Raw genomic sequence first — 24,398 nt, 5'->3', positions numbered from 1 at the left:
TCTGCAGGGTGGAATGAGAGAGAGGGGAGCAGAAGACACCGACCAAGGCCAGAATTACTACAGGCGGACAGAAAAGAAAGTTATTAGCCACCCCTAAATGAGATTGTTTTCTGAAACCTTCAGGAATCCGAGAGCATGAGAACCGGTTTGAGATGTGAGCGGCTGAGACCTGTTGTAAAAGGAGCCGGCCCTGGGTGTGAGTTTGGGAATGCGAGGTGTGCATTCACTGGGGCATGCAAGCGTGCGTGTGCATGACTCAGGGTGTGTGTGTGTGTGTGTGTGTGTGTGTGTGTCCGTCCATCCGTGCGTGTGTGCGTGCACAGTGCTCTGGTGAGAGGAAAAAGGAAGCAGGGAAATGTGCATTTTGTTTTCGTTGGAGAAGTAAAGAAGTGGAATGGCTTGGTCTGGTGCCTTCGATTGAGAGTGGGGGAAGGGAATGGATGATTTCAGACACTCTTGTGAAGATGGAGCTGGAGGAGCTTGCTGCCTGAGCTCACCCCAGTCCCTGCCCCGGGCTCCTGTCCCCGCTTGTCAGGGTGTGGGCCTCCTTTGACGTCCCTGTACCCCTAGCACATGACCACTTGCAAGAAAGAGTCCCTGTCAGGGCTGGAAACTGCAGAGCTGCTCTGAGGCTGGCAGTGCCCGCAAGAGGCCCAGACCTGGGGACAGCTTCTTCAGGCTCAGTTAGTTATAAGACAGGAGTCTGCTGGGCCCTGGGGGGAGAAGTGATACGGCTGCCAACCCAGTGACGTCTGCAGGGTTGAGGACATAGGCACCTGGGTGAAGAGGGGACATAGACCCTCTCCTCTTCCCCAGTGGCCCCTCTGTCACCAGACTGGCCACTCTCCTCCTGTGCCCTATACTGCCAGCCCGACGTAGCATGTGGTAGGGCAGTTAGTGCCAGTGGGGTTAGGTAGATGCAGAGCCTGAGGACTGGGGCCTTTGAGGGAAAAACTGAAATTCCCTTCCTCCCTTGTAAATGGGCTAGAGTATTCAGCTCTGAGGTTCTGCACATCTTATCAAAATCCTTCCTGCTAGAAGACAGAAGACACCACAGCAAGGCTCAGTCCTGTCCCCAGACCTTCTCAGGCCTTCTCGCCTGACACTCAGGCCCTCTTCTCCCCATCTGCTTAGTTTCCCTGATTGTTTTCTCTTCTCATTAGGGATAAAATATTGATAATGTTATGCATTTAGAGTTTGCCAGTAACACCATCCCTGGACTGAGCGTGTCCCTGCCACTTGGCTACTCATCCTTTCTTCCCCCACCCCAGTTTCCTGGGGCCCAAAGTACTCAATAGTTTCGTGTCCCCAACTAGAGTGCCCCCTCCCCGCCCGGGAAAACAAGTGTGTGTTTCTGTGCCTGTGTGTGGATGTGTGTGTACCCAACAACTTTGGGAAGTTGAGCTGCAGTGGTTGTGTTCTAGGAACTGAATACTGTCTAGGCAGGGCCCGTAGGCCCCAGCCCCTGGTCCTATACCGTATATTCTCAGATCCAAGACTAGCCCTCTGTGTTTTGCTCCAGCCGAAACATCTCCCCTTTATAGACCAAGGTACTGTTCTGTCGTTGCCATTGGGTTTGGCCCCAGAGGTGAAGAGATGACTCCTAAATAGGGCGCTGTGGCCCTCACTCTCAACTACGGTCTCCCTGCGGCTATAACCGCAGCCCTAGACAGCTGTGGGGTTTGGATTTCAGAGCCTCAGGCCAGGGGCTGTCCACATCTGGTCCCTGATGGCGACAAGCTGAGGAGAGACCTGGGCAGGAGGTGCCGGAGCTGGAGGGAAGATCGAGAATAAGGCCAGAGATGGAAGGAATCCCTGGGTGAGGGTGGAGTGTCAGGATGGATGTGTGGGCATGGGGGAGGGGGCCCTGGGAGAAATGGGGAACTCAAAGGACAGATCCTGGGGAGCAAGTTGACAGAGAGGACGTTTTTACAAGTTTCTAATTATATTTATTTGGAGTTTTTCCTCTGGCGGTTTGAAGCTGTTAACAGCAGGAACCTGTATCCCTGGTGTTTGTTTTTGTTTCTAACCAGCTGCTTGGCCCAGCAGAGTGAATCCAAGTTGGAGACACCTGCCCACGGCTGCTGCCCACCCCTTCTTCGCTGCAGCTCTGTCTGTGCCCACCCTGGTGCACTGCCCTCCTTTTCCTGCCTGCCACTCTGCGCTGCCCTCCTTCCAGCTACCCCCATGCCCAAAGCTGGTCTCCCAACAGGAACATCCAAATGGCAGCTCCAAGACATTCCCTGGTTACGTATCGAATGCTTGCTTCATGCCTGTGCTTTGCACTGAGTTGGGGTGGTGGGGTGCACAACAACGACTAAGGCGGGGATTCCTCCCTCGGGTGTTTATGGACCATAATGCGTAGTGACTAAGCACTGGACTGGGAGTCAGGAGACCCAGGGTCTGGCTCTGCACAAGCTGTTCACTCTTATCCTCTCTGGGCTTGTTCCCCGTCTGTGTCGTGAGAGACAGGACCATGTGAGGACCATGCGAAATAGCCTGCGTCAAGGCTCTATGCACATAATTATGCACCATCTGATATCGTCATTCATGCTGTCATTTTCTCCATCAATATAAAGAGAGAAGGCTGATAATCATGAAGCTGGAGCTTGCCTTGGCCCACTGCCTGCCTCCCTGCCCCTGTCTTTCTAGTGCTCTGTTCTTTCCTTCCTACCCATCCTCTAAAGGCCTCTGAATGGGTGACAAGACTCTCAGGTTCAGCCCTGCTCCCCTCCGGTCACCTCTGGTCACTCTACAGTCAGGCTGGCTCAGCTTATATATAATAGGAAGGGTCCTTTTTTTTTACAAAAGAAGCAAGTGCTCTGTGTCCTCTCCTTGGGGTCATTTGTGTGGTTTCCTGGATTCTCTCCAGGCATTCCTTAGTCCTGCCTATGCTTTGTCCAGGCCGAGGATGGGCCCTGGCTCCAGCTGAGGTCACAGAGTCGCATCCCAGTTCCAGATTGGGAAGACAGCCTGAGGAGCCAGAGCTGGGAAGCCAGGCTCTACCAGTTTCCCTGGTTGCCCTTTTGATCTAGAGGTAGAGCACATGCACACATATGCAGGTTAAGGTGTCATGGCCAAAGCCCGGGCTGGTCCTACTTTGGATGTTACTTATGTGTGGGAGGCAACATGGAGGAAAGGATAAGTAAACGGACCAGAAGCAGCAATGGTATGCTGGTGTCAAGTGGACTCTGGGGCCCTGTCATCCCGTGCTAGTTAGCACTGAGGCTGGGGAACATCTATTGGACAAAGATGCTCCAAAGAGATGCCTGAGCAGCTCCAGATAATATCTGAAGCCCCTGGGAGCCTATGGATCCTACAGAATTCCCTAGGAATCCTACCCTCGATTCATTGGTCCCAGTCTCTTCTGGCCTCAGCATCACCAAATGGATGTGTTTAAGTGGGTCTCTTATTTTCCCTGAGTTTCCTATCCCCCTACCCTTAATTTAAGACTAAATTTCCTAGGACTGTGCTCCACCTAGAACAACCGTGGGGTCACAGGAAAATAAAAAGCTTTTTCCTTGTGGTAACAGAGAACGGAGAAGATGACACAAATGTGGACCTCATCTACTCACCCATCAACCCATCCTCCTGTCTGTCATTTACATCTTGTTCATTGCTGGATGCCCAGCTCCTAGCACAGTGTTTGGCATGTTGCAAATGCTCAGTAACTTTGTGTTGAATGCCTGAATGCATGTTCTCAGCCCCTAGCTGCTATGTGGGTTTCAAAGATTATCAGAAGCCCTGGCCTCAGGGAGGTTTCAAGAGGGAGATAATACATGTGACCTAAAAGTTAAATAATGCACAAGCAGCATGTAATAGGCATTACAAGACTGTGATTGGCCAGGCAATCAGAGAGCCTGCACTCAGCCCAAACACCCTGGGGTAACCTGGCTTGGGCAGGAAGGATGTCATAGGGGCCATTAGGACACCAGGCAGGCTGCTTTGGACCTTCTCACTGGACCCAGCAAATCTGCCCACAACTCCCCCGCCACCCAGACACTGAATGATAGGGACACTACGGTGGTAATGTAAAAGTGAGGTGGACTCTCCCTAGGGGTGCCTGCTTATCTGCAGCCTGCATTCTGCATTTCCATTTGTTGTTATTCCTGAGTTGGACCAGAGCAAAATTCTGGAGCAGACAGAGTATTTCCTTGGGGGGGGGGGGGTCTCCTGCTTCCATTTTGAGGTATACTTCCCCATCCTTGGAGGGAATCTTAGGGCTGCCCATGTTCAAATAATCCACCCTTTCAGGGCTGCCCTCTCACCCTCTATACACCACCCCCCACATCCCAGCCTTCCTCCCTGCATTGAGCAGAATTTAAGGAGCGCTCTGCAAGGCACTGAAGCAAATCCAGAAGAAATGTCAGGTGGCACTGGGGAAAGCTACTGCAGTTACAAACCAGTGCATTCAAGACAGAGAGGGTGAGGCAGGGAGGTTCTTACTCATCTGGGGTATCTCGGCAGCCACCACTCTCCCCTAATTCAGCTTTTGATCCAGCCACGTACTTGAGGTGGGAATAAAGGCACAAAAGGATAACTCTCACAAAGGATCGTGGAGGGTAGCTTTTTGGTTCCCAGCTGGCCCCTCGCCCACTTCACCCTCTTCCTTGGGCAGTTCCCAGCGTGGTGGAGTAGGCAGGCAGTGGAGAAGGTACCTTCAGGTATGTATCTCCCCAACATGCCCTGTACCATCACATGCTCTCCTGCGGCTGCACGTCCTCACACCAGGCCTGTAGTGGGGCCTTTGATGAAACAAAGGAGGAGCAGAGTTGGGGGTTAAGAAATGATACTGGGGAGAAAGTTGGAGAAGGAATAAAAATAGCAGACCTTTTTGATCACATACTGTATGCCTGCACTGCAGTGCTAAGTACTTGATAAGTATTAACTCATCTGATACTCACAGCAGCCCCATGAGGAGGTGCTATTATTACTAAATGTGTTTACAGAGGAGGGAGCAGGTAAGTTCAGAGGCTGGCCCAGGACCACATGGACACGGGTGGAGCTGGCATTTGCACTGACACGGTACCACTCCAGAATCTGTTTTCTCAGACACTCTGTCAGCTTGCTTCCCAGCTCAGGCAAATGGTCTGTTCACATTATTTGAGATGGGAAAGGAAGACAGACCACAGCCCAGCCCAACCTCACCCTCGAGGTCCTGATGCAGCCGGTCTAGGAGAGTGCCTAGACATCCACATTTTTTTTAAAGGCCCCCAGGGAATCCCAGTGTGCAGCCAGAGTTGAGAACCACCAGTCTAGACCAATCCATGTCCAACTAGCATCAACTTGTTTGTCAGGCCAGTAGTAAATACTTGCTCCCTGAGAGCTATGATGAGACTATGCCTATGGGTATTGAAGGGATCACCGAATGGACAATTCTGGGTGGGCAGATGTGGTGGAAGGGTGCTCTGAAAGAATGAACTGGCAAAAGGAAGAGACACTGGTTATAATTTAGGGTCCTTTTTCAGAGCTCTGTTTTGTTTATTTTTAGAGAAGGGGAGGGACAGAGGGAGAGAATCTCAAGCAGAGCTCCATGCCCAGTGTGGAACCTGATGCAGGGCTTGATCTCACAACCCTGAGATCACGACCTGAACCTCAATTAAGAGTTGGAAGCAAACTGACTGAGTCACCAGTAGCCCCTCAGAGCTCTGCTTTAGGCCTGAACTGATTCAAAAGATTCCATTCAAATGGTTGAAGGGTCCCATCCTTGGTGGTGACCAGCCAAGTGAGGAAAGCTGACCATGCCACACAGGAGCATTAGCAGAGCGACTCAGCAATGGCAGCAAGTGAGCAGAGGTAGGCTGAGTCCCCTGGGACCAGGAACTCTTAAGGAATAGGGCTTAGCAGGAAGAGCTTTGGGGGAGACAATTCTGAGCCAGATTTGGGAAGCCAGGAACAGTGTGGCTAGAAAAGAGAAGACTGTGTCTCACATGTGAAGAATGAGATGTGTGTGAATGCTTGCACAGGGGGAAGAATGCTTAGATGTTGTAGAGGGAGGAGGTAAGAGATAAAGACTTTCAGAGCTGAGACTCTTGGCTGGAGAGGGATAAGAACCATGAGTGGGAGGTGAGGGAGTGGGTAGGATGGTGGGAAGAGCCCAGCTGTTGGAAGGGTCTAAAGGTTCTGCCAGGAAGCCTGGGTTTGCTGCCATCAGCATCAGTGGCACTCAGGTACTAGCAAGCATTGAAGTGGAGGCAAAGCAAAGAATTGAGAGCCCAGATAGTCTGGTGTAGACTCAAGCGAAGCACCCAGTAATTGGGAGACAGGCCTGTTCCTCGGAGATGGCCTAGAGGAAAGGCTTGCTGATGGGTTTCCAAATTGCCCTACTGGCTGCTGGGTAAGGGATGGCGAGAGACAGAGAGGGCTCAAAGCAGGATGGACAGGATGGTTATTAGTCACTGGGATTGTCCAATGCCCCATGCCAGCCTCAAAGACTCACAGGGCGTGGATATAAATGTGGGGACAGAGAATAAGGACTGGGACCTCTGGATACCTTGTCTTAATGCGTTTAGCCACACTTGAAATTACCTCTTTTCTCTTCTGACAGTCAAATGCTTAGCCAGTCTCTAAAACTCAACTTGAATCCCACGCCTTAGGAAGTTTTTTGGTCCATCCAGGCCTAGGAGCATCCCTTATGAACTCCAAGAGCAGTGCTCCAATAGAACTTCCTGTGATTGGGATGCCTGGGTGGCTCAGTGGTTGAGCATCTGTCTGCCTTTGGCTCAGGTCATGATCCTGGGGTCCTAGGATCGAGTCCCATATCGGGCTCCCCGCAGGGAGCCTGCTTCTTCCTTTGCCTGTGTCTCTGCCTCTCTCTGTGTGTCTCTCATGAATAAATAAATAAAATCTTTTTTTTTTTTTAAAGAACTTCCTGTGATGTCTGAAGTGCTCTCCATTAGTGGTAGCCATTAGCCACGTATGGCCACTGAGCGTTTGGCCTAGTGCAACTGAGCAACTGAATTTTAAATTAATTTAAATTTAAATGGCCACTTAATGCACTAGGCCAAGTGCTCAGTGGCCAAACTTGGCTAATGGCTACCACTAATGGAGAGCATTTCCGACATCATAGGGAGTTCTATTGGAGCACTGCTCTCAGAGTTCATAAGGGATACTCCATCAGTTGGGCCTACTGATACTCCACACAGCCTCTATCTACTATCTATTATCCTTCTTGCCTTCTCTCATGAACTAGTCTTCATGCCCGCCTTCTCTGTTCTTTCATCTGCGGATGAATTCCCAGAGTGGGCCAGCAGGTAGACACCATGATTGTAGAGCCTGAGGTGGAGAGTAAGTGTGAGTTACAGCAGTTGGGCATGGCGGACTGCCACAGAGGAGTCAAAGAGAGAAAGTAGAGTGCAGAGCTGAATAGAAGCCCAGAAGATTGGAGGCAGGATTTGGGGGGCACTCTTCCAAATTTCCGTTCTCTTCACCCCACGAAGCTTTGGTCCTGCCCCCGAAGTACTTCTTGAAATAGGGAAGCAGAGGACAATGAACTATTTCAAGCAATGATTCACGGGTGTCTAAGTTGGAGTGATTCCTGGTCCACTCGTTCATTCATATTCAGTAAAAATCAAGCACCTTTAGGATTTGGATTCCATAGCTTGGTGATAAGGCCTGAGAATCTGCATTTTCACAAAAGCCAGGCAACTCTGCAATCCTCTTCTCTTGATCACAAATACCATTCCTTTATTGGCAGGTTGCTACTTATACACTTGGGTTCCCCAGTTCACAGCTAGAAGTAGCTTCTTCCTCCTCTGATGTTCCTTTTCACAGAGATTCTCAGTCCTGGCTGCACGTTAGACTCACTGGGGAGCTTTTGAAAAATACTGTGGGCTTGTTGACTAAGACCTCTGGGGATGGGTCTGGGCATCTCCAAGGGGAGTTAACTCTGATGATGTGTAGCCAGGGTTGAGGACCCTGTCACCTTATCTCTAATGTCTCTGTGACTCTCAACCACACCCTACCTCATGTTACTGCTCTCTCCTTTAGGCTGGGCTGAGTCACCTCGGAGCCTCCACAGCCTTCATCATAGTACCTTCCACAAATACACCCTGTAGAACAATTTTCAACCGAATGTAACATGTTGCCATATTTTAGTTCTGCTCTATGCATACCATAACACTGCCACAGAAGTTGGAATCTTTTGCCCAAAGATGATAAATGATTCTCTCTGTTATGTCCTTGGAGAACCATTCTCTTTTTTGCTAGATCTTGGCTGGCCTCTTCGTTTAGCATAGCTCTGGGAAGAGCACCTTGTGTCAGAGCGAAAGCCAGGAGTGAGATGAGTACCCTGGGTTAGATAGAAGAGTTCAAGGTGGCGGGCTGCATGAGCCTGAGTCAGCTGGAGAGCCAAAGGGCTCCACTGATCAGGCTTCAGGTTGCTGGTACCAGCCCCTGCCAGGTCCTGGTCCCTCTGCTATTGACAGCACAGAGGCCGAGGGAAATCTTCTAGGATGGAACTTCTTTCCTTTAAAGATTCTTGGCGCCTTAGTGGGCAAGTGGGAGCAGGCCTGGTCTCAAGCAGAACTGTGAGGCAGATGAGGATTTCTCAGGTGCCCTGTCTCCTCTGTTTCTTCCTCCTTCAATTACTAAGGGCCACTGGACCCTGCCGCTTTCTCAGAGGCCACTGTCCCTGTGCTTCTTCTCTTCCTCCCACCCAGCCCCCTTCTAAGCCTACTCATAAGAGAGGTGAACTAATTCACACTGAATTGAATATTTCTAATAAAGGTAAGTGTGCTACCTAAGGGTTTTTGTTTTTAAATCAGAGTGTTTCAAATGATGGAATTTTAGCTGTCACTGTGGATTAAGTATTTCTGAGGGGAGTGGGGGTTCTTTCTGAATTCCTGAAATTACAGAGTCGACCCACTGTGAAATCAGGAGGGTGTGGACGATCATCTGTCTCTGGAAGGGTCACTGTGTCTATTTTAGAGGAGAGAGGATTTTGCCCTTGGGGAACCACCTTCAAGGCACCTGTGGAGTGTGCTGACGGTCTCATGTGCCCCCTCTGCCCCTGCCAGATGTGGATGAATGTGTGGAGGGGACCGATAGCTGCCACATTGATGCTCTCTGCCAGAACACCCCGCGGTCCTACAAGTGCATCTGCAAGTCTGGCTACACGGGGGATGGGAAACACTGCAAAGGTGAGGCTGGGAGGGTGCTGGGGAGGGGGACCTGCCTGAGAGGGGAAATCAGTGCCACACCAAGGCCTGCAATCCCTGCCACCGGCAGGAGGAAGAGGCTTGGGAGGGGAGGCTGTTTTTTCTCAGAGAGGGCACCACAGAGGCCAACTGAGGCTCTGGTGGGAAGAGTCACAGCCTCCCAGCTAGGGTGGGAGGGGGATCCAAATCCTGAGATGAAGGCCGGAGGTGCCCTGCCATTGGGACCTCCATCTTTAGACCCTCCTACCATTCCCACATAGGATGAGAACAGACAGTTCACCGCAGGGGAAATTCGTACCGTAAACAAACACAGTCTTCCCCTCTCATAATTAAAGCAATGCAAATTAAAGCACTCTTGAGATGTTATTTTAGATTTATGACCTTCCATGTTGGTAAGACTTTAGTGGACAAGGTACACTCATTAATTCTTGGTGACATTATAAATTGAAGAGTGATTTTTTTGTCAGACCTAGCCAGAATCTGAAAAGGTATTTATACCCTTTGACCCAGAAATTTAATTCCTAGGGACTTATTCAAGAGAAATTCAAAGAAACAAAATAATGTACAGGGAAAGGTATTCTTTAATGCATTATTTATGATAAGAAAATAAATGGAAGGAAGAAAGAGTGAATACATTATGATATAGCAATGCAATGGAATATTTTACAACCACGTACAGGTGGTAATTAGAAAGACTGGGTGGAGACCTATGAAAATGTTTATGACTTAAGTTTATTTATATGTATGTATGTATGTATGTATTTAGAGAGGGAGAGAGTGGTGTGGTAGGAGGCAGAGTGAGAGGGAGAAAGAGAATCCTAAGCAGGCTGCACATGGGGCTGACATGGGGCTTGATCCCACGACCCTGAGATGAAATCAAGAGTTAGATGCTTAACTGACTGAGCCATCCAGGCACCCCTATGACTTAAGTTTAGATGAAAATAGCAAAATGGTTTATGGGCTATGAAAGTAACTATGTAAACACATACACACACACAGAGAGAAAATATATATACATACAAACACATATTTAAACCACCGCAGGGCTGAGCCCAGGGGAGGACAGTGAGGGAGCATGCTAGTGGGTCCGGCTGCCTCAGATACTCTTTGCCCACAGATGTGGATGAGTGTGAACGAGAAGATAATGCGGGTTGTGTGCACGATTGTGTCAACATCCCTGGCAATTACCGATGCACCTGCTATGATGGATTCCACCTGGCACATGACGGACACAACTGTCTGGGTGAGCAAAGGAGAGGGAGAGGAGGTGTGGGCAAGTGGTGTCTTGTGGGGAAGGAGTTGTTTCCAGCATTTCCCATTTCCCAGGCCAGGAGAGGAAGGTGATCAAAAAGCTGCATTCTCACAAAGTAAAGAACAAGGTGAGCCTCTCCTTTGAGATGGGGTGCTAAGGATGAAATAATTCTACTGCTGGATGAAAAACATCAGAGGGGATGCTGCTTGAAAATGCTCCCAGGGCAAGGGCCAGAGGATGACAATAATGGGTGTAGCCACAGGGAACGGAGCATGGTGGGAAGGCAATTTGGCTCCATGCTTCAATAAATGGGAGGAATGTTAAATGATGATGATGATACTGATGGTGATGATGATGATGATGCATCCCTGGGCCCCGGGGAGCCTCTAACCCTTAAAGGCTGGTTCTCTCCCAGCTTGTCCTGCAATCTCCAGGTTCACCCTTTCCTCACTTCTTCTGGCCTGATCTTTGTCCCAGGAACTGGGTCAGAGATAGGAGACTCTCTAGGGGACAAAATTCAACTTTGGTCTCTTAATCATTTTGGAAAATTACCGGGACCATGGCAGATTCTTCCCCAAGTGGAAACACTGAAGCCCGAAGCAGAGAAGGATTTGAGGTGTGAGGCCAGGAGACTGGAAGACTAGAAGACCAGGAAAGGAAGAGAAGAGGAATGATGCTCAGAAAATTGGGCTAGGCTGCTTCCCCACCAAACCGATAAATTATCTGAGGTTCTATTAGTTGAGGAGAGCCTCCTTCCTACAGTGCTGCCTCTAGACCTAAACCCAGTCACATCCCATCTTTGGGCCAGACTTATAGGTTTCCACTGCCAACACAGGCCTCTATAGCCTGACCCCTATGGGGCCTTCCCCCCAGCCCTGACCACCTGGCCACCTCTTCTACCAGGAAAGGACCTCACTTCTCTTCCACTCAGTCACCTATGAGGGCCTCTTTGGAGACTCCTTTGGAAAGAGAATCTATGACACTTTGACCAGGACAGTGAGTTTCCTGCAGGACAGGAAACATCAGTTTCTGAGTTATTTGGTTGCTTTTGACCTTTCTAGGCTCCTGATTCTCACCAAGTCTTGTTTTCCTGTGATCTGGGGAGAACTAACCAGAGGGATGAGAGAATGAATAGGCATAGGAAGGGTCAGAGGGAGCAAAGGTCTACCAAACCCTAGCCTTAGGGTTGTGGTTCAATGTCTCAACTCTATCTTTGGCTTTTAGGGGAACCCTAAGTCATCCATGCCCTGGGCCTCAGTTTCCCCACTGAGAACTGGAAGAAAGAACTTGGCTAGAGCAGCAAAGTCACAAGGTTGCACTAGAAGGGAGCAAATAGAAGGACGGACGGTAGGATGGGTCAACAGTGGGAAGACAAGGATGGGGAGAAGTGAGAGAGGGGGAAGGGACAGGAATAAGGCAAAGGATAGTATACCTCCTTGACTTTACCACAGATACCTCTCAGGCAGGAACCTGCTGGATCCATGCCCCTCTGCCCTTGGCCAGAAAGGGGGAAAAGGATGGGATTTCAGGGCTCAGCAGAGAGGATGGGAAGAGAGGGGCAGATGAGGGCCTCAGGAGCTCAAACTCCAGCTGCTCTGTTTGGAGACCAATCTCCCTGAAGCCTGCTGGGCCAAGGAAAACCGAGAAGGGCTATAGACTCAAGGTAGCACAGAGATGGAGTCAAGGCATTGAAGTGGGAGCCCCAGAATGAGCTTGGCTCTGGGACCTGGGGGTGGTGATTTGGGGTAGTAATTAGGGTGTGGCCTGGCAGCTTTCCTCCCACCCCTCCCCGCCAAGCTACCAGACTGTTTTGTTAAACCAAAATAGGAGAAAGGCTAGGGACTGTGGCAGCAAGCCCAGGCATGGGGGGAAGGGAGGAAGGACGGGACTGTGGCCTGTCCACAGAAATGGTCCCTGCCCTGCAAGGAGTTGAGGCTTGCTGCCTTTACCCACATTGTCCCTCAGACCTAGCACCATGGCCACAGCCCTCCCTGCACTTAGAGCCAGTTCCACATTCTCTCATTCCCTGGCTGTGACCACTGCCCCAGTGCCTCTCTCTGACCAATCCCCATCCTTACCATCATCTCTGTTCCTCTTGCCCTGGCCCCTTTCCTGATCTCCTCTGCCCTCACACCCTGTTCCCACAAGTGAGGGAAGGGGAGGCCAGTCTTCACCTAGAAGAGGCAGGTTCAAATGTCCCCTCTCCACCAGTGTAGCTCCCCAGCTCTGCCCTCTTAGGATGACACCTTCAAGAGCAGTGGGGCATTCACTGATGAGTGGGTAGGAACTTTCTGGCCTAAGGCTTGGTGCTGAATTGGGGCAGGGAGGTTGTGCTAGATTTTAAGACCGTTCTCAGCCCTTGATGCTAAAGTCTCAGGATCCTGGGCTGCACCCCATGGCCTCACCACCCACCTATCTACACAGATGTGGACGAGTGTGCCGAGGGCAACGGTGGCTGTCAGCAGAGCTGTGTCAACATGATGGGCAGCTATGAGTGCCACTGCCGAGAGGGCTTCTTCCTCAGCGACAACCAGCACACCTGTATTCAGAGGCCAGAAGGTCAGCCCATGACCTGGGAGGGCCCAGCTCTGCACCCCCAGGCTTCTCTCCACCTGCTGGGAACTTTTCCCTCAATACCCGCTATGTCTCACCTTCTGTTCAGAACCCTCTAGTCCCTCCACTTAGTCATATCCTAAGGGCTCTATGGACCAACACTGTGCTGGAGCAAAATCTGGAGTTCATTTGGGGTTGGGATCAGTGTGGGATTGAGGTACCCTATGGGGTACCCTCTGTCCAGACCCAAGATGGATGTTGTGCCAAACCATGGATGGCTGAGCTCTCAGCTGCTGTTATCTGAGGACCTCACCAATGTCTTATTCTTGGACTGGATAGGGAAGGTGAGGCAGGAATAGTGGGGTATTGTCTGTTTCTGTGACTCTGCCATCCACCTGCACCCCAAGCCTGCGACATCCAGGACAGGGCTACGCCTAATTCATTTTGTGTCCTCGGAACCTTATATACTGCTCTGTATGTAGTGGGAGCTTAATAAATATTTGTGGAATAAAATCTTATAGTAATGAGGGGTACTCACCTGGCTCAGTTGGTAGAGCAGGTGACCCTTGATCTCGGGTTGTAAGCTGGAGCCCCATGTAGGGCATAGAGTTTACTTTAAAACTTAAAGTAATTATCTGCACCAATTATTTCCTACTCACATTATTATCTTCTTCCTGATTTGATGGTAAGCTCTTTGAGGAAAGACATCGTGTTTGTTTGTTTTAAAGATTTTATTTTTAAGTAATCTCCATATCCAACATGGGGCTCAGACTCACAATCCTGAGATCAAGAGTCACCATGCTCCACCAACTGAGCCAGTCAGGCACTCCCAAGAGATGTTTATTTTTCTGGGTCCTTCCTAAATCCACTGGTACCTAGCACAGTAACTATTAGATACTACTTTTGGTTGTCTGAAGGAGAAGGTGCTTGTGCAGGGCTTTGGGGGCGCTGGGTATCAATACCTATATATCATTCAGAATGACTCTGAGCTCCACTCATTAGCACCAAAGCAGGATGGGGGGTTGGCGAGGGGAGTTCCTCTCATCTGTGTTGCAGCCTCAGTGGATTCTCTCAATTTCCTAGGCCCCAACTATCCTACCCGTTCCTCTTCCTCCAGCATCCAGAGATACACAGAGCACTCACCTCCCTCCTCTTCCTTTTTAGAAGGAATGAATTGCATGAACAAGAACCATGGCTGTGCTCACATTTGCCGGGAGACACCCAAAGGGGGTATTGCCTGTGAATGCCGCCCTGGCTTCGAGCTCACCAAGAACCAACGGGACTGTAAACGTGAGATAACTGGGATGGCAGTGGAGGAGGAGAGACAAAGAGGAAATGCATGGGGCCTTGGCAGCAAGACGTGGGAGGCAAAGGGAGCATGGGAGAGGCGACTAGACCAGTCTCCATGCTGTGGAGAATGGTGGTACCCAAGGAAAAGCAAGCTGACAAGCCTCCCACCCTCTCTGCACAGTGACGTGCAACTATGGTAATGGTGGCTGCCAACACACGTGTGATGATACAGAGCAGGGTCCCCGGTGCGGCTGCCACGTCAAGTTTGTGCTCCATACGGACGGGAAGACGTGCATCGGTGGGTGAGGCCAGTGAACACGAGTGCACCTGTGATGGGGGTGAGGGGAGGGGCCCTGGGGAGCCCAGGGAGGCGGGAGCACACGGGGCCAGGTGCTAGGCACAGAATGATTGGCGAGTGGACTGAAGACCCAGATGACAAGGCCAGGTCTAGGGAGGGACAACTCTGAGAGCTTGCAGGGCTCACTCTCTTCTCTGCCCCACCCCTGGGGGCCTTGCCATCCTCTTTATCCAGGGCACAGTTTTGCCAAAGTGGGAATAATCAGCAGAGGTGCGTGTTGACCAAGGCTGTGCTTAGGAGGGGGAGGAGAGCTGGGCCAATGCAACTGACAAAGCCTGACCTGAGGCCCTGGTGACTAGCATGGGAAGATGGGAGCCATCACATCCCTTGGTCTGCACTCTGGAACTGGGGTTGGGACACAGTATTCTTTCCTGGAACAGCCAGCCCTGAACCAACAAATGGGGTTTCCTGACTCCAGGTGTCTTCCTCTCCATCCTGTGTATCCTGGCCTGCTCCCCTCCCCAGCCCCCCTCATTGCCTCCTCTCTCCTCCACACCTCTACCTGCAGCCCTTCACTGCCTCACCAGCTCCAGCCTTCCATCCCTCTCGCTCTGGCTGGGGCCTTCTTAACACCTGGATCCCTCTTCCTGAATTCCTAGGCCTTACCGCACATATCTTCAGGTACTATAGATGGATTTAATTCCTTAATTCCTGGAGCTGAATTCCTAACGCCTTCTGTCTTTAGGTATTTTGTGAAGGCCAATTACTGTGTGCTCACAGAGTGCTGAGAGAGACGGTGGGACAAGGTGCCCCTTGGAGAAGTGGGAAACAAAAGGGAAGGGTCTGGTCAGGGAGCCAGGCAGGGGTGAGCTTGCTGTGTGGGCAACGGGTATTTATGGAGGCCGGTCATCTCAGGGGCTACAGAATGTGGAGGACAAGGAAGCATGAACACAGTCACTGTATATTTGTCAGAGACATGACATTCAGCTTAAGAGCCAGACTCTCCCCATCTCCCTCCAGTGACCCCACCCGTCTCTGCAGACAGCACTGCCCTACTCCCTGGATAGAAGAACAGGGAAACAAATGATGCTGTTAGAGGTGTCCTCCAAGTACCTGCTCCAGAAACTTCATACACATGGCTCTAAACTTCTTTAATTAAACTCTCTCCTGCTACATGTTTCCCTCTGAACTAACCCTTCAAAGGGACACTTTTATGTCTCCGTGTCACCTTCTCCTAGCTGGTTCCTTCCAGCTCCTTTCATCTTTCCCCTCATAAGTTGAGTTCTTCTGCTTCTTAAACCTCCCACCCCCCACCCCCAGGACATACTCCCACATTCTCAGAGTCTCCCAAAAGAAACTGCATGCCATCCCCAAAGAAAGCTGCATGTATCAGGACAGAGCTCGGACTAGTGAATGTGGGGCCAGCTCCCTCTCTGGCTTCCTTTTGTTCAGATAGTCCTGGGCATGGCTGCTTTTGAAAACACCCCATGTAAGCTTGAGCTCTTCTCTAATGCAAGACCCAATCTGTCTTCTGGACCATGGCCAAATGAGGCAGAAGAGAGCAAATGAGGCTGTTCTAGGGTTGACGGCTATATTCTTCCCAAGTTCTTCTCCCTCTTTTCCCATAGAACTTATTTTGCCTTGTGCTAATCTCATTTTTCTCCCCAGCCCTGGTAGGAGGAAATGTCATTGTTTGGGGCCACCAGGACATTCAGGTTTAGTGGGGAGATGGAGAGGCCAGTATAATTGAGCCCAAAGGGTGGGCCCCCTTTGGGATTTGGCAACTTGTAAGATTTGAAATCACATCCCAGCTCTGCCATTGGCATGCTGTGTGGTACTAGGCCCATGACGACCCCTTTCTGAGACTCTGTTTTCCATCAGTCACCTGGTGGGAGCCTAGCTTCTTTGAGGACACCAGGCAGGACAAGGCTGGAGAGCTAAGTGTAGGAGTCTCTGGGCTCATCACTTGGGGCCAGTGGTTTGGGCCTACAGGGCGGAGGAGGGTGGGGAGGGGGCTGGGATACAGTGGGCCACAGTGGCTGCTGCCCAGCATCTAAACAGCTTTTTTACAATGTCAAACAGGGGAAAGGCGGCTAGAGCAGCACGTCCCCCCTCAGGCCGTTTCTAATGGTAAATATGTCTGCTGTCTGTTGCTCTCACTGGCTTGCTAGGGGAAGGGCTAACCTGCTGGGGCTCCCACTAACTGCATGCCCATTGGGCCCAGCCTGACTGGACTCCAGCCAACCAGCAGGGCTCCCCTGAAGCCTGGGTACCGGGCCCATTGGGTGACAGGAAACCCGAGTCCCCAAGAGTGGGCCAGGGGGGCCTTCATGTTGGTTTTGTCCTTCTTTGTTTCTGTCACTCTCCTCCTCTCCTTCCTCTCCTGCTCTCTCCTGCCACCTTCTCCCACACTCACTTTTTAACACCTCACCCCTTTTCAGCCATCTGCCCCCTCCCTCTCTCTGCCTTCTACACAGCAGAAGATCCAGCAGTTCCATCTCACCCGCTGTGCTCATGAGATGGCTGAGATAGGGGTGGGATAGTTACAGGCCATCCCATCCTTGGGGTTGTGTCCTTACCCGGGCCAGCTCACAGCCCCAGCATCACTAGCCATTCTGTCCCACCATAATGGGTACCAGCATGACATCTGAATTCAGACTGACCTGAGTTTGAATGCTGCCTATGCCACTTTCTAACCTCAAGCAAGCTACTTGCTTCTCTGATCCTCAGTTTACTCTTCTATTAACAGGGAGACTGAGAGTTCTCCCTTAGGGTTGCAGAGAAGACTTGGGACAATGTGTGCAGAGGATCTAAGTGCCTGGCACAGAGCAAGCATAGATTAAACTGTGGTTTAATCCCCCACCCAAACGCTGCCCTACAGGAGAGGGCAGCTATACCCAGGTTCCTGGTCTGACCTGCATGGACACTGTGCCAGCTTGGCTGCCCCCCACCCTGGATTCCTCCAAACGTACCTAGTCTTGGTGCAGGATCTCTGTTCCCCTCTCCCTGCTCCAGAGCTTGGGGGACCTCTTATACTAAGAGCACTCTTGGGGGGAATGGCTAGGCTTGGAGCTTGAACTCAAGGTTCTCTCTAGGTTCCTCCCATGGTCTTGAGGAACCTCAGGAGACTAAGGTGGGAGTGGCACATAAGAGATCCCACTGTGGCTGCTCCCAGACCTGGTCCTGGTTGTATTTGAGCAACGAGGGCCTGACTAGGGACCCACAGGCAGAGTTGGGCTTCTTCTAGAACCCTTGCTTTGGTGGCCTCCTTGGTGACAAGGGTTGCGCCTGGTTTTGGGAGTCAAAGATTCAAAATGATAGGATTCTCTGCTGCTTTTCTCATTCGGTTCCCCTGATTTGGGGAACCACTCTCCTTTCTTCCCTAGGAGAGGGCTTGGGATTTTGTCTCTCCAAAAGGAGACCTCTAGGCCCCCCAGAGGATGGCCTGCACCTCCTCCAGATCACTGGGTCAGGGCCTTGCACTATTTGAACTGACGGTTTTCCCCTGCCTGGGCTCACCTGAGCTGCAGTTTAAACTTGTTTACGTCCTCTTCTGAATTCAGAAAATAGGGAGAGTGATCCATCCATACTCCCCCTATGGTGACTCTTCAGTGAAGAGAGAACTTACCAGTCAAGAGGGGACAACAGAAGAGACTTAGCTCTGAGGTTTTCTAGTTCTGTAACTCTTTTATCTACCTTCTTACATCCTGCCTCATCCTTTGGATTCTTCTTTTCCCATTGCCCTCCTCCCCTACCTAGACAGTCTCTCTCCATTAGGAAAGGAAAACAACAACAGAACAGCCAGCTCATCTCCATCTGGAACAAAAGGGAGGTCTTGGGATGAGTTGGATGTAGCTGGGCAGGGGCTGGGAAATGACCAAGTTTGTGCCTCTCTTCTGAGAATGAGCAGTTAGGCCTGGAACTGGGGATCTTTTTTTAAGAGTGTGGAGCCAGGCGGAAGGGGAAGATGAATTGGTGGCCATCCCTCAGCTGTCTTAGGGATCACTAGGCTCACTCTTCCCCAGACTGTCCTACCCTGGCCCCCCCAACCACCAAAGAAATAGTTGGAGGGAAAGAGGAAGAGACTCCTATCTGTCCCTTCTTGTTCCCTGGCGGCTGAGAACCACCCTTTCTGAGCTCCCATCCCTCCCTGCACCCTCCCCACTCCACCTCCTCCACCCCCTCAGCACATTCCTGCCTGACAGCTCTGGCTTGTACCTGCCTCACTGCTGTCCACCTTGTTTCAATCAAGAAGGGGGCAGGGAAGTGGACTGCTTGGCTGCACTTGTGAGGGGATGGGGGCTGGGAGCCTCCACGGAATGCTCCTTCGAAAGCCCAGGGAGGCAGCTGAGGCCTTCCCTTGGGCCTCTGTGCTCTCTACTCCCCTCAAGTCTGGGACTCTTCCAAGCCAGTAACCCAATTACCATCCCCTACCTCCCTCCTATACAGAGACCTGTGCTGTCAACAACGGGGGCTGCGACAGTAAGTGTCATGATGCGGCCACGGGTGTCCACTGCAGCTGCCCCGTGGGCTTCATGCTGCAGCCAGACAGGAAGACCTGCAAAGGTAAGGGCTCTCAGGAGACAGGAGCACAGGGGGAAGGGGCTGAGGTTGGGACCAGAGATACAGTACCTTTTATGAGACCTCCTCAACCCCCCCGAGGCTATACTGATTAGAAAGAACTGAGGGCATGGCTAAGGCTTGTCTCTTTTCCACCTTTCCCATCCCAGTTCAAGGGGCACAAAAGTCCAGCCAGTTCCTTAGTGCCTCCTGCCCACAGCCTACTTTGTTTTCCTTACTCTCATTTCTATCCCTCTATGGGTTCCTAACCCTCTTGCTTAATGAGCATGCCACTCTCATTTGTCCCTGGTCTAGAAGGATATTTGAGCCCTGACTGTGTGTGTACAAGGTCACAGATGTGTTCTGTAACCTCCTTAACCCACATTCCCCAGACCTTTCCAAGTGGAAAGGCTATACTGGTCGGAGGGAGAATAGGTAGTAGCTGGGAGTGCTGATGCTGGAGCCTGGCTACCTGGGTTCAGATCCCAGCTCTGCAATCCAAGGCAAATTACTTAGCATCTCTGTGCCTCAGTTCCCCTACAATGATAGTGCTTGTTGTAAGGATTAGATCAGTTATATATAAATTATATATAAAGTACTTAGAATGGTACCTGACATATGGTAAGCGTCTTATGTTAGTGATTATTATGGTATAATTTCCAATATTGTCCATCCTATTTCCCTTCCTTTTAATAAGCCAGGTCTGGGAGAAAGGTGGAGTGGGGGAGCAAAAGGGAGGGCAGCCATACTGATAATAATGAGTCATCAGGTCCGGGTCTCCTGGTCACAAGGAGGACTGGGTTCCTTCTTTGTGTCTTTTGGCCCAACAACTGGTGGAGAGGATGGGGAGACAGGGAGGGCTGGGGCAGCAGGTCAGACAGCCAGAGTTGAGAGGTTTTCTGCTGAGAAGGACTGTTGACAGATATGCTAAGAGTGAAGTGGAAGACTTGCCCTCTCTGCCCCCTCCCCCAAGTAGGGGTGAGTAGCCTGGGTCCTGTCTGCCACCAGCTTGGGGAACTTGACCTCAGGAAGGAAGCTGCTCATGGGCCCCCCCCCCCCCCACCTTCCCTTCCCTAGTGCTGAAAGCCGCCTCAGGCCTGAGCCTCTCCAGACCTCTTGCAGTCCAGCCCCCTGCTTGCCTCCTTGCCCCCCCCCACCCCTCCCCGCAACTACCCAGCCTCACTGGCTCTCCTGGAGGTCCTGGTGCCTGGCTGTCTCCTAGCTCCTCCACTCTGAGGGGCTGCCCCTTTGAATCCCCCTTCTCTGTGCCACCCCACACACCATGGCCCAGGGCTCTTAGGCTAGGTAGGGGTGGGGGGCAGCAAGGTATAAACCTGATCCACCAGCCTTTTGGGGGAAGGACCATCAGCACAGAATGAGGGGCAGAAATTCACATATGCTTAAAATGCCTACCTACTTCCTACTCCAGGTAGGGAGGGCCTGACTCTGCTTCCCATCTGTCCCTTTCTGAGAGGGCTCAGTCCCAGGAATGGTGTTCCTAATGGCCACAGATCCCAGGAAGAGGGAAGAAAGACACCAGAGAGTGAGAGAGGGGTCAGAAGGGCGGGCCCAGGGCTCTGCTTGATTTTCTCTGTCTTTGCAAGGGCTGGAGGGAGTGAGGGAGGCAGGAAAGGAGGTCATCTTATTTGTCCCTGGCCTTGGGTATCACCTTTGATTCTCTCTACTTCATCTTGCTTCCCCAGACATAGACGAGTGCCGCTTGAACAATGGGGGCTGTGACCACATTTGCCGCAACACAGTGGGCAGCTTTGAATGCAGCTGCAAGAAGGGCTATAAGCTGCTCATCAATGAGAGGAACTGCCAGGGTGAGCAGACTTGGGCCAAGGGGAAAGCCTTGGGAGAGGTTCTAGGGGTAGGAGAGCTTCAAGCAGCCCAGAAGGTCAGAGTCTTGAGAAGGTCAATGGACACCATGGGGAGTCTCCATAGCCAGTGTCATGCCGCAAATTAACAGACATACCCCTTCCTCTTGATGGACCAGCTCTACCTTGCTCTTGGCAAGGAGGAGGAGGGATGGATTTCTCCCCAATTCAAACCCTTGGTGGGATCTGACTTGCCTGACCACATATGGTGGCCCTGATCCACAGGTACCAGATTGCACCATTCCCCACTCCAAAGACTGTAAGTGAAGGGGCACAGGGAATGGGCAGGCAATGTTAAATCGCTGTTCCTAGGCTGGTCCATGAGGGAGGGCCAAAGCCCCTCACGTGGGTCCTTCACCTGGGCAAGGGGTCCCAGTGTCAAGTGTCCCAAGACAGATTCAGTGGCTTGCATCCCTGTTCTTCCAGATATCGACGAGTGTTCTTTTGATCGAACCTGTGACCACATATGTGTCAACACACCAGGAAGTTTCCAGTGCCTCTGCCATCATGGCTACCTGCTGTATGGTGTCACCCACTGTGGGGGTAAGCTAGCAAATTTAGACGATCTGCCACCTGGCCCCTCTCACCTCCAAACCCTTCAGTTGAATAAGTTCCTGAGTTGGCTTATGGCTATGGGCAATCCCCGGGTGCACATGCCATGTTTGTGTCCCTCATGATGACTTGGGAGAAACTGAGACACTAGGAGAACAGAGAACAGCATCCTGCCTCCCCGGTATCTATCCCCCATCCCATCTCTGCCTCTTTGACTCCCATCCTCAACCTCCTTTTTATAGCCCCAGTGGTAGGAAGGAGTGGAAGGCTTTAAAAAGCTTGTCAGCGGGGTCCCTTCTTAGTCCATTGTTCTTTGACATGGGACAGATATAAGGGAAGAAGGTCCTAGGCTTGAGCTTTTCCCAAGACAATAGTCATCTTGGAGTGCCTGGAACTCTAGCCAAGGGTCCTCCTCACTCACTGCCCCACTCCCTGGCTCCTACTGCGCCCCCACCATTGTTGGTGTCTCTCTACTCCTTCCCCCAGATGTGGATGAGTGCAGCATCAACCGGGGAGGTTGCCGCTTCGGCTGCATCAACACTCCTGGCAGCTACCAGTGTACCTGCCCAGCTGGCCAGGGCCGGCTGCACTGGAATGGCAAAGATTGCACAGGTGGGCAGCACCCTCTGCTGGCCAGAGCTGGCACTGCACTTTTGCGGGTGGGTGGGAATTGGTGTCCTGCGCAGAGAAAGCTGTGAGGTAGTAGGGGAGGAGAATGTAGCTATTTGAGATAGAGACATGAAGCTTCTGGTAAAGAATCCCTTCATCAGTCTCTTTACAATTAACCGTTCTGCGTGTAGCTAATTCTCTTCCTCCAAATTAGCAAAAGGTGAAGGAGGGCAGAAGAGGAAGACCCTCTCTTCCTCAGGTCTCTCTCCCCTTCCTAGAGCCGGTAAAATGTCAAAGCAGTCCTGGTGCCTCAAAAGCCATGCTCAGCTGCAACCGGTCTGGCAAGAAGGACACCTGTGCCCTGACCTGCCCCTCCCGGGCCCGGTTTTTGCCAGGTATATAGAGGCAGTTGCTGCAGGACTGGCAGGGAGGAAAGGTTGGCTGTGCAGGGAGCCCTTCCACTTCCCTTGCATTACTCCAACCAGCGGGTGTTGGGGGGCCAGGCCAGAGCTGTGACAGCCCCCTTTTCTCAGAGTCTGAGAATGGCTTCACGGTGAGCTGTGGCACTCCCAGCCCCAGGGCCACTCCAGCCCGAGCTGGCCACATCGGGAACAGCACAAACTCCAACCACTGCCATGGTGAGCACCAGCCCGGAGGCCTTGTTCCCACCTTATCCTTTTGCTTAGTCACCCCTATTTCTCTCCATTAATCGTCCTGGCCTTACTTGTTCCTGGATCCCCTTCTTTGCCCTGTCATTCTTCAAACCTTCTGCCTTGCTCCCTCTGCCCCTAACATCCGATTCCCCTGGCTTTCATAACCTTTCTCCAGCCAAGCCCCTGGCTTGTTGCCCAGCTCCTTGATACCCTCCACAGGGGTTCCCACCCCCACAGGGCTCCCAGGCCATGCTGAGCTTTTGCCATCCCTCTAGAGGCTGCAGTGCTATCAGTTAAACAGCGGGCCTCCTTCAAGATCAAGGACGCCAAATGCCGTTTGCATCTGCGAAACAAAGGCAAAATGGAGGAGGCCAGCAGAATCCTGGGGCAAGGTCTGGACTGGGGACCCCACTCCAATGGGTTGTCTGGCCACCACACCCTTCCCACCCCTCAGCTCCTCTGTTTAGCGAGATCTCCAAAAAACTACTGGATCCTGAACATCCTAGACAGAGCAGGGGAAGAGATCCCTGTAGGCACAGGACCCAAGGAAGTCCTGGGATACCCCCCCACGCCCCACCACCAAATAACTGGTATCCTACATTAAAAGCGAACTGAGCTAGTTGTGGAGATCTGGTGAGGTCTGTCTGGGTCGGGGTGGAAAAGTGAGAGCTGGGAGTGAGAACTTTCTCTCCCCAGGGGCTGCCCCTGGGGGTTGACAAGGCCTCTCCCCCAGGGGGTGCCCCCTGCTCTGACTGCCAGGTCACCTTCATCCACCTCAAGTGTGACTCCTCTCGGAAGGGCAAGGGCCGGCGGGCCCGGACCCCTCCAGGCAAGGAAGTCACTCGGCTCACCCTGGAACTGGAGGCAGAGGTCAGAGCCGAAGAAACCACAGGTGGGACTGGGGGCACTGCTGGGAGGAGGGTGGAGAGCCGGGGGTCAGAGGTGGGGAAGCCACAGGTCTCAGCAGCAAAGGAGGGGGCAGCGCCTCTACTAAGGGCAGACCCGGCCCACCGCCAAGCCCAGGGGCCAGTCTTTCTTACCATGCCCCTCCTAGCTTTGCCCCCTGCCCTCCAGCTCACGGCCACTTTCTCTGCCTTCCCCGACTCCTACCATCATCTACCACCAGCTGCCTGTGGACTGCACTGCCTCCGACAGCGAATGGAACGACGGCTGAAAGGGTCCCTGAAGATGCTTAGAAAGTCCATCAACCAGGACCGCTTCCTGCTGCGTCTGGCAGGCCTCGATTATGAACTGGCCCACAAGCCAGGCCCAGGGGCTGGGGACCGAGCCGAGCTGGTGGAAGTCTGTAGGCCTGGACAGCACCGTGCCGGGGCCAAGTGTGGTAAGGGAGCTTGCTGGGGAATGAGGGAGTGGGAAGGGCCCGACTTGAGCCTGACCCAGAGCAGGACACTTTACAGCCTTGGTTGTACTTCAAACCGTGAGGCAGCCAAGACCCTGTGGCCTATCACCCTCCTATCCCTCGTCCTGGGCTGAAATCTAGAGGATGTTATGTCTAGAGGGACCATCAACCCCCCTGTGTGTGGCTTTGGCCCCTGATCTTCCCAAGCAGGATTCTCTCTATTCCCAAGAGAT

At 52.0% G+C, this 24,398-nt stretch overlaps 1 protein-coding gene and 1 long non-coding RNA gene across 6 annotated transcripts in view; one reads left to right on the top strand and one right to left on the bottom strand.

Moving 5' to 3' along the window:
* Positions 1–24,398, bottom strand: part of LOC144317646 (uncharacterized) — a 51,493-nt gene that overhangs the window by 12,206 nt on the left and 14,889 nt on the right. The window contains exons 2-3 of one of the 3 annotated variants that reach the window (XR_013383653.1): positions 12,823–12,949; positions 10,963–11,050 (exon numbers count right to left, since the gene is read on the bottom strand). The exons of the other annotated variants lie outside the window; for them this stretch is intronic. This is a non-coding gene — a long non-coding RNA (uncharacterized LOC144317646). The remainder of the gene's footprint in view (positions 1–10,962; positions 11,051–12,822; positions 12,950–24,398) is intronic. 3 annotated transcript variants of the gene reach the window in all.
* Positions 1–24,398, top strand: part of SCUBE3 (signal peptide, CUB domain and EGF like domain containing 3) — a 33,623-nt gene that overhangs the window by 3,708 nt on the left and 5,517 nt on the right. For 2 of the 3 annotated variants that reach the window (XM_077904314.1, XM_077904312.1), the window contains exons 2-16: positions 9,018–9,140; positions 10,276–10,401; positions 12,835–12,969; positions 14,128–14,253; positions 14,435–14,551; positions 16,634–16,681; positions 19,001–19,117; positions 20,815–20,937; positions 21,418–21,534; positions 22,030–22,155; positions 22,431–22,547; positions 22,686–22,790; positions 23,081–23,197; positions 23,539–23,697; positions 23,932–24,147. In XM_077904314.1, the coding sequence (XP_077760440.1) occupies positions 9,018–9,140; positions 10,276–10,401; positions 12,835–12,969; positions 14,128–14,253; positions 14,435–14,551; positions 16,634–16,681; positions 19,001–19,117; positions 20,815–20,937; positions 21,418–21,534; positions 22,030–22,155; positions 22,431–22,547; positions 22,686–22,790; positions 23,081–23,197; positions 23,539–23,697; positions 23,932–24,147 (1,872 nt within the window). The remainder of the gene's footprint in view (positions 1–9,017; positions 9,141–10,275; positions 10,402–12,834; positions 12,970–14,127; positions 14,254–14,434; positions 14,552–16,633; positions 16,682–19,000; positions 19,118–20,814; positions 20,938–21,417; positions 21,535–22,029; positions 22,156–22,430; positions 22,548–22,685; positions 22,791–23,080; positions 23,198–23,538; positions 23,698–23,931; positions 24,148–24,398) is intronic. The other variant, XM_077904313.1, reaches the window with a different exon arrangement.

The sequence above is a fragment of the Canis aureus genome, chromosome 7 (genome assembly GCF_053574225.1).
Source record: "Canis aureus isolate CA01 chromosome 7, VMU_Caureus_v.1.0, whole genome shotgun sequence".
Taxonomy (NCBI): Eukaryota; Metazoa; Chordata; class Mammalia; order Carnivora; family Canidae; genus Canis; species Canis aureus.
Note: the sequence above shows the minus strand (reverse complement) of the source record. Positions and strands in the feature narration are given on the sequence as shown.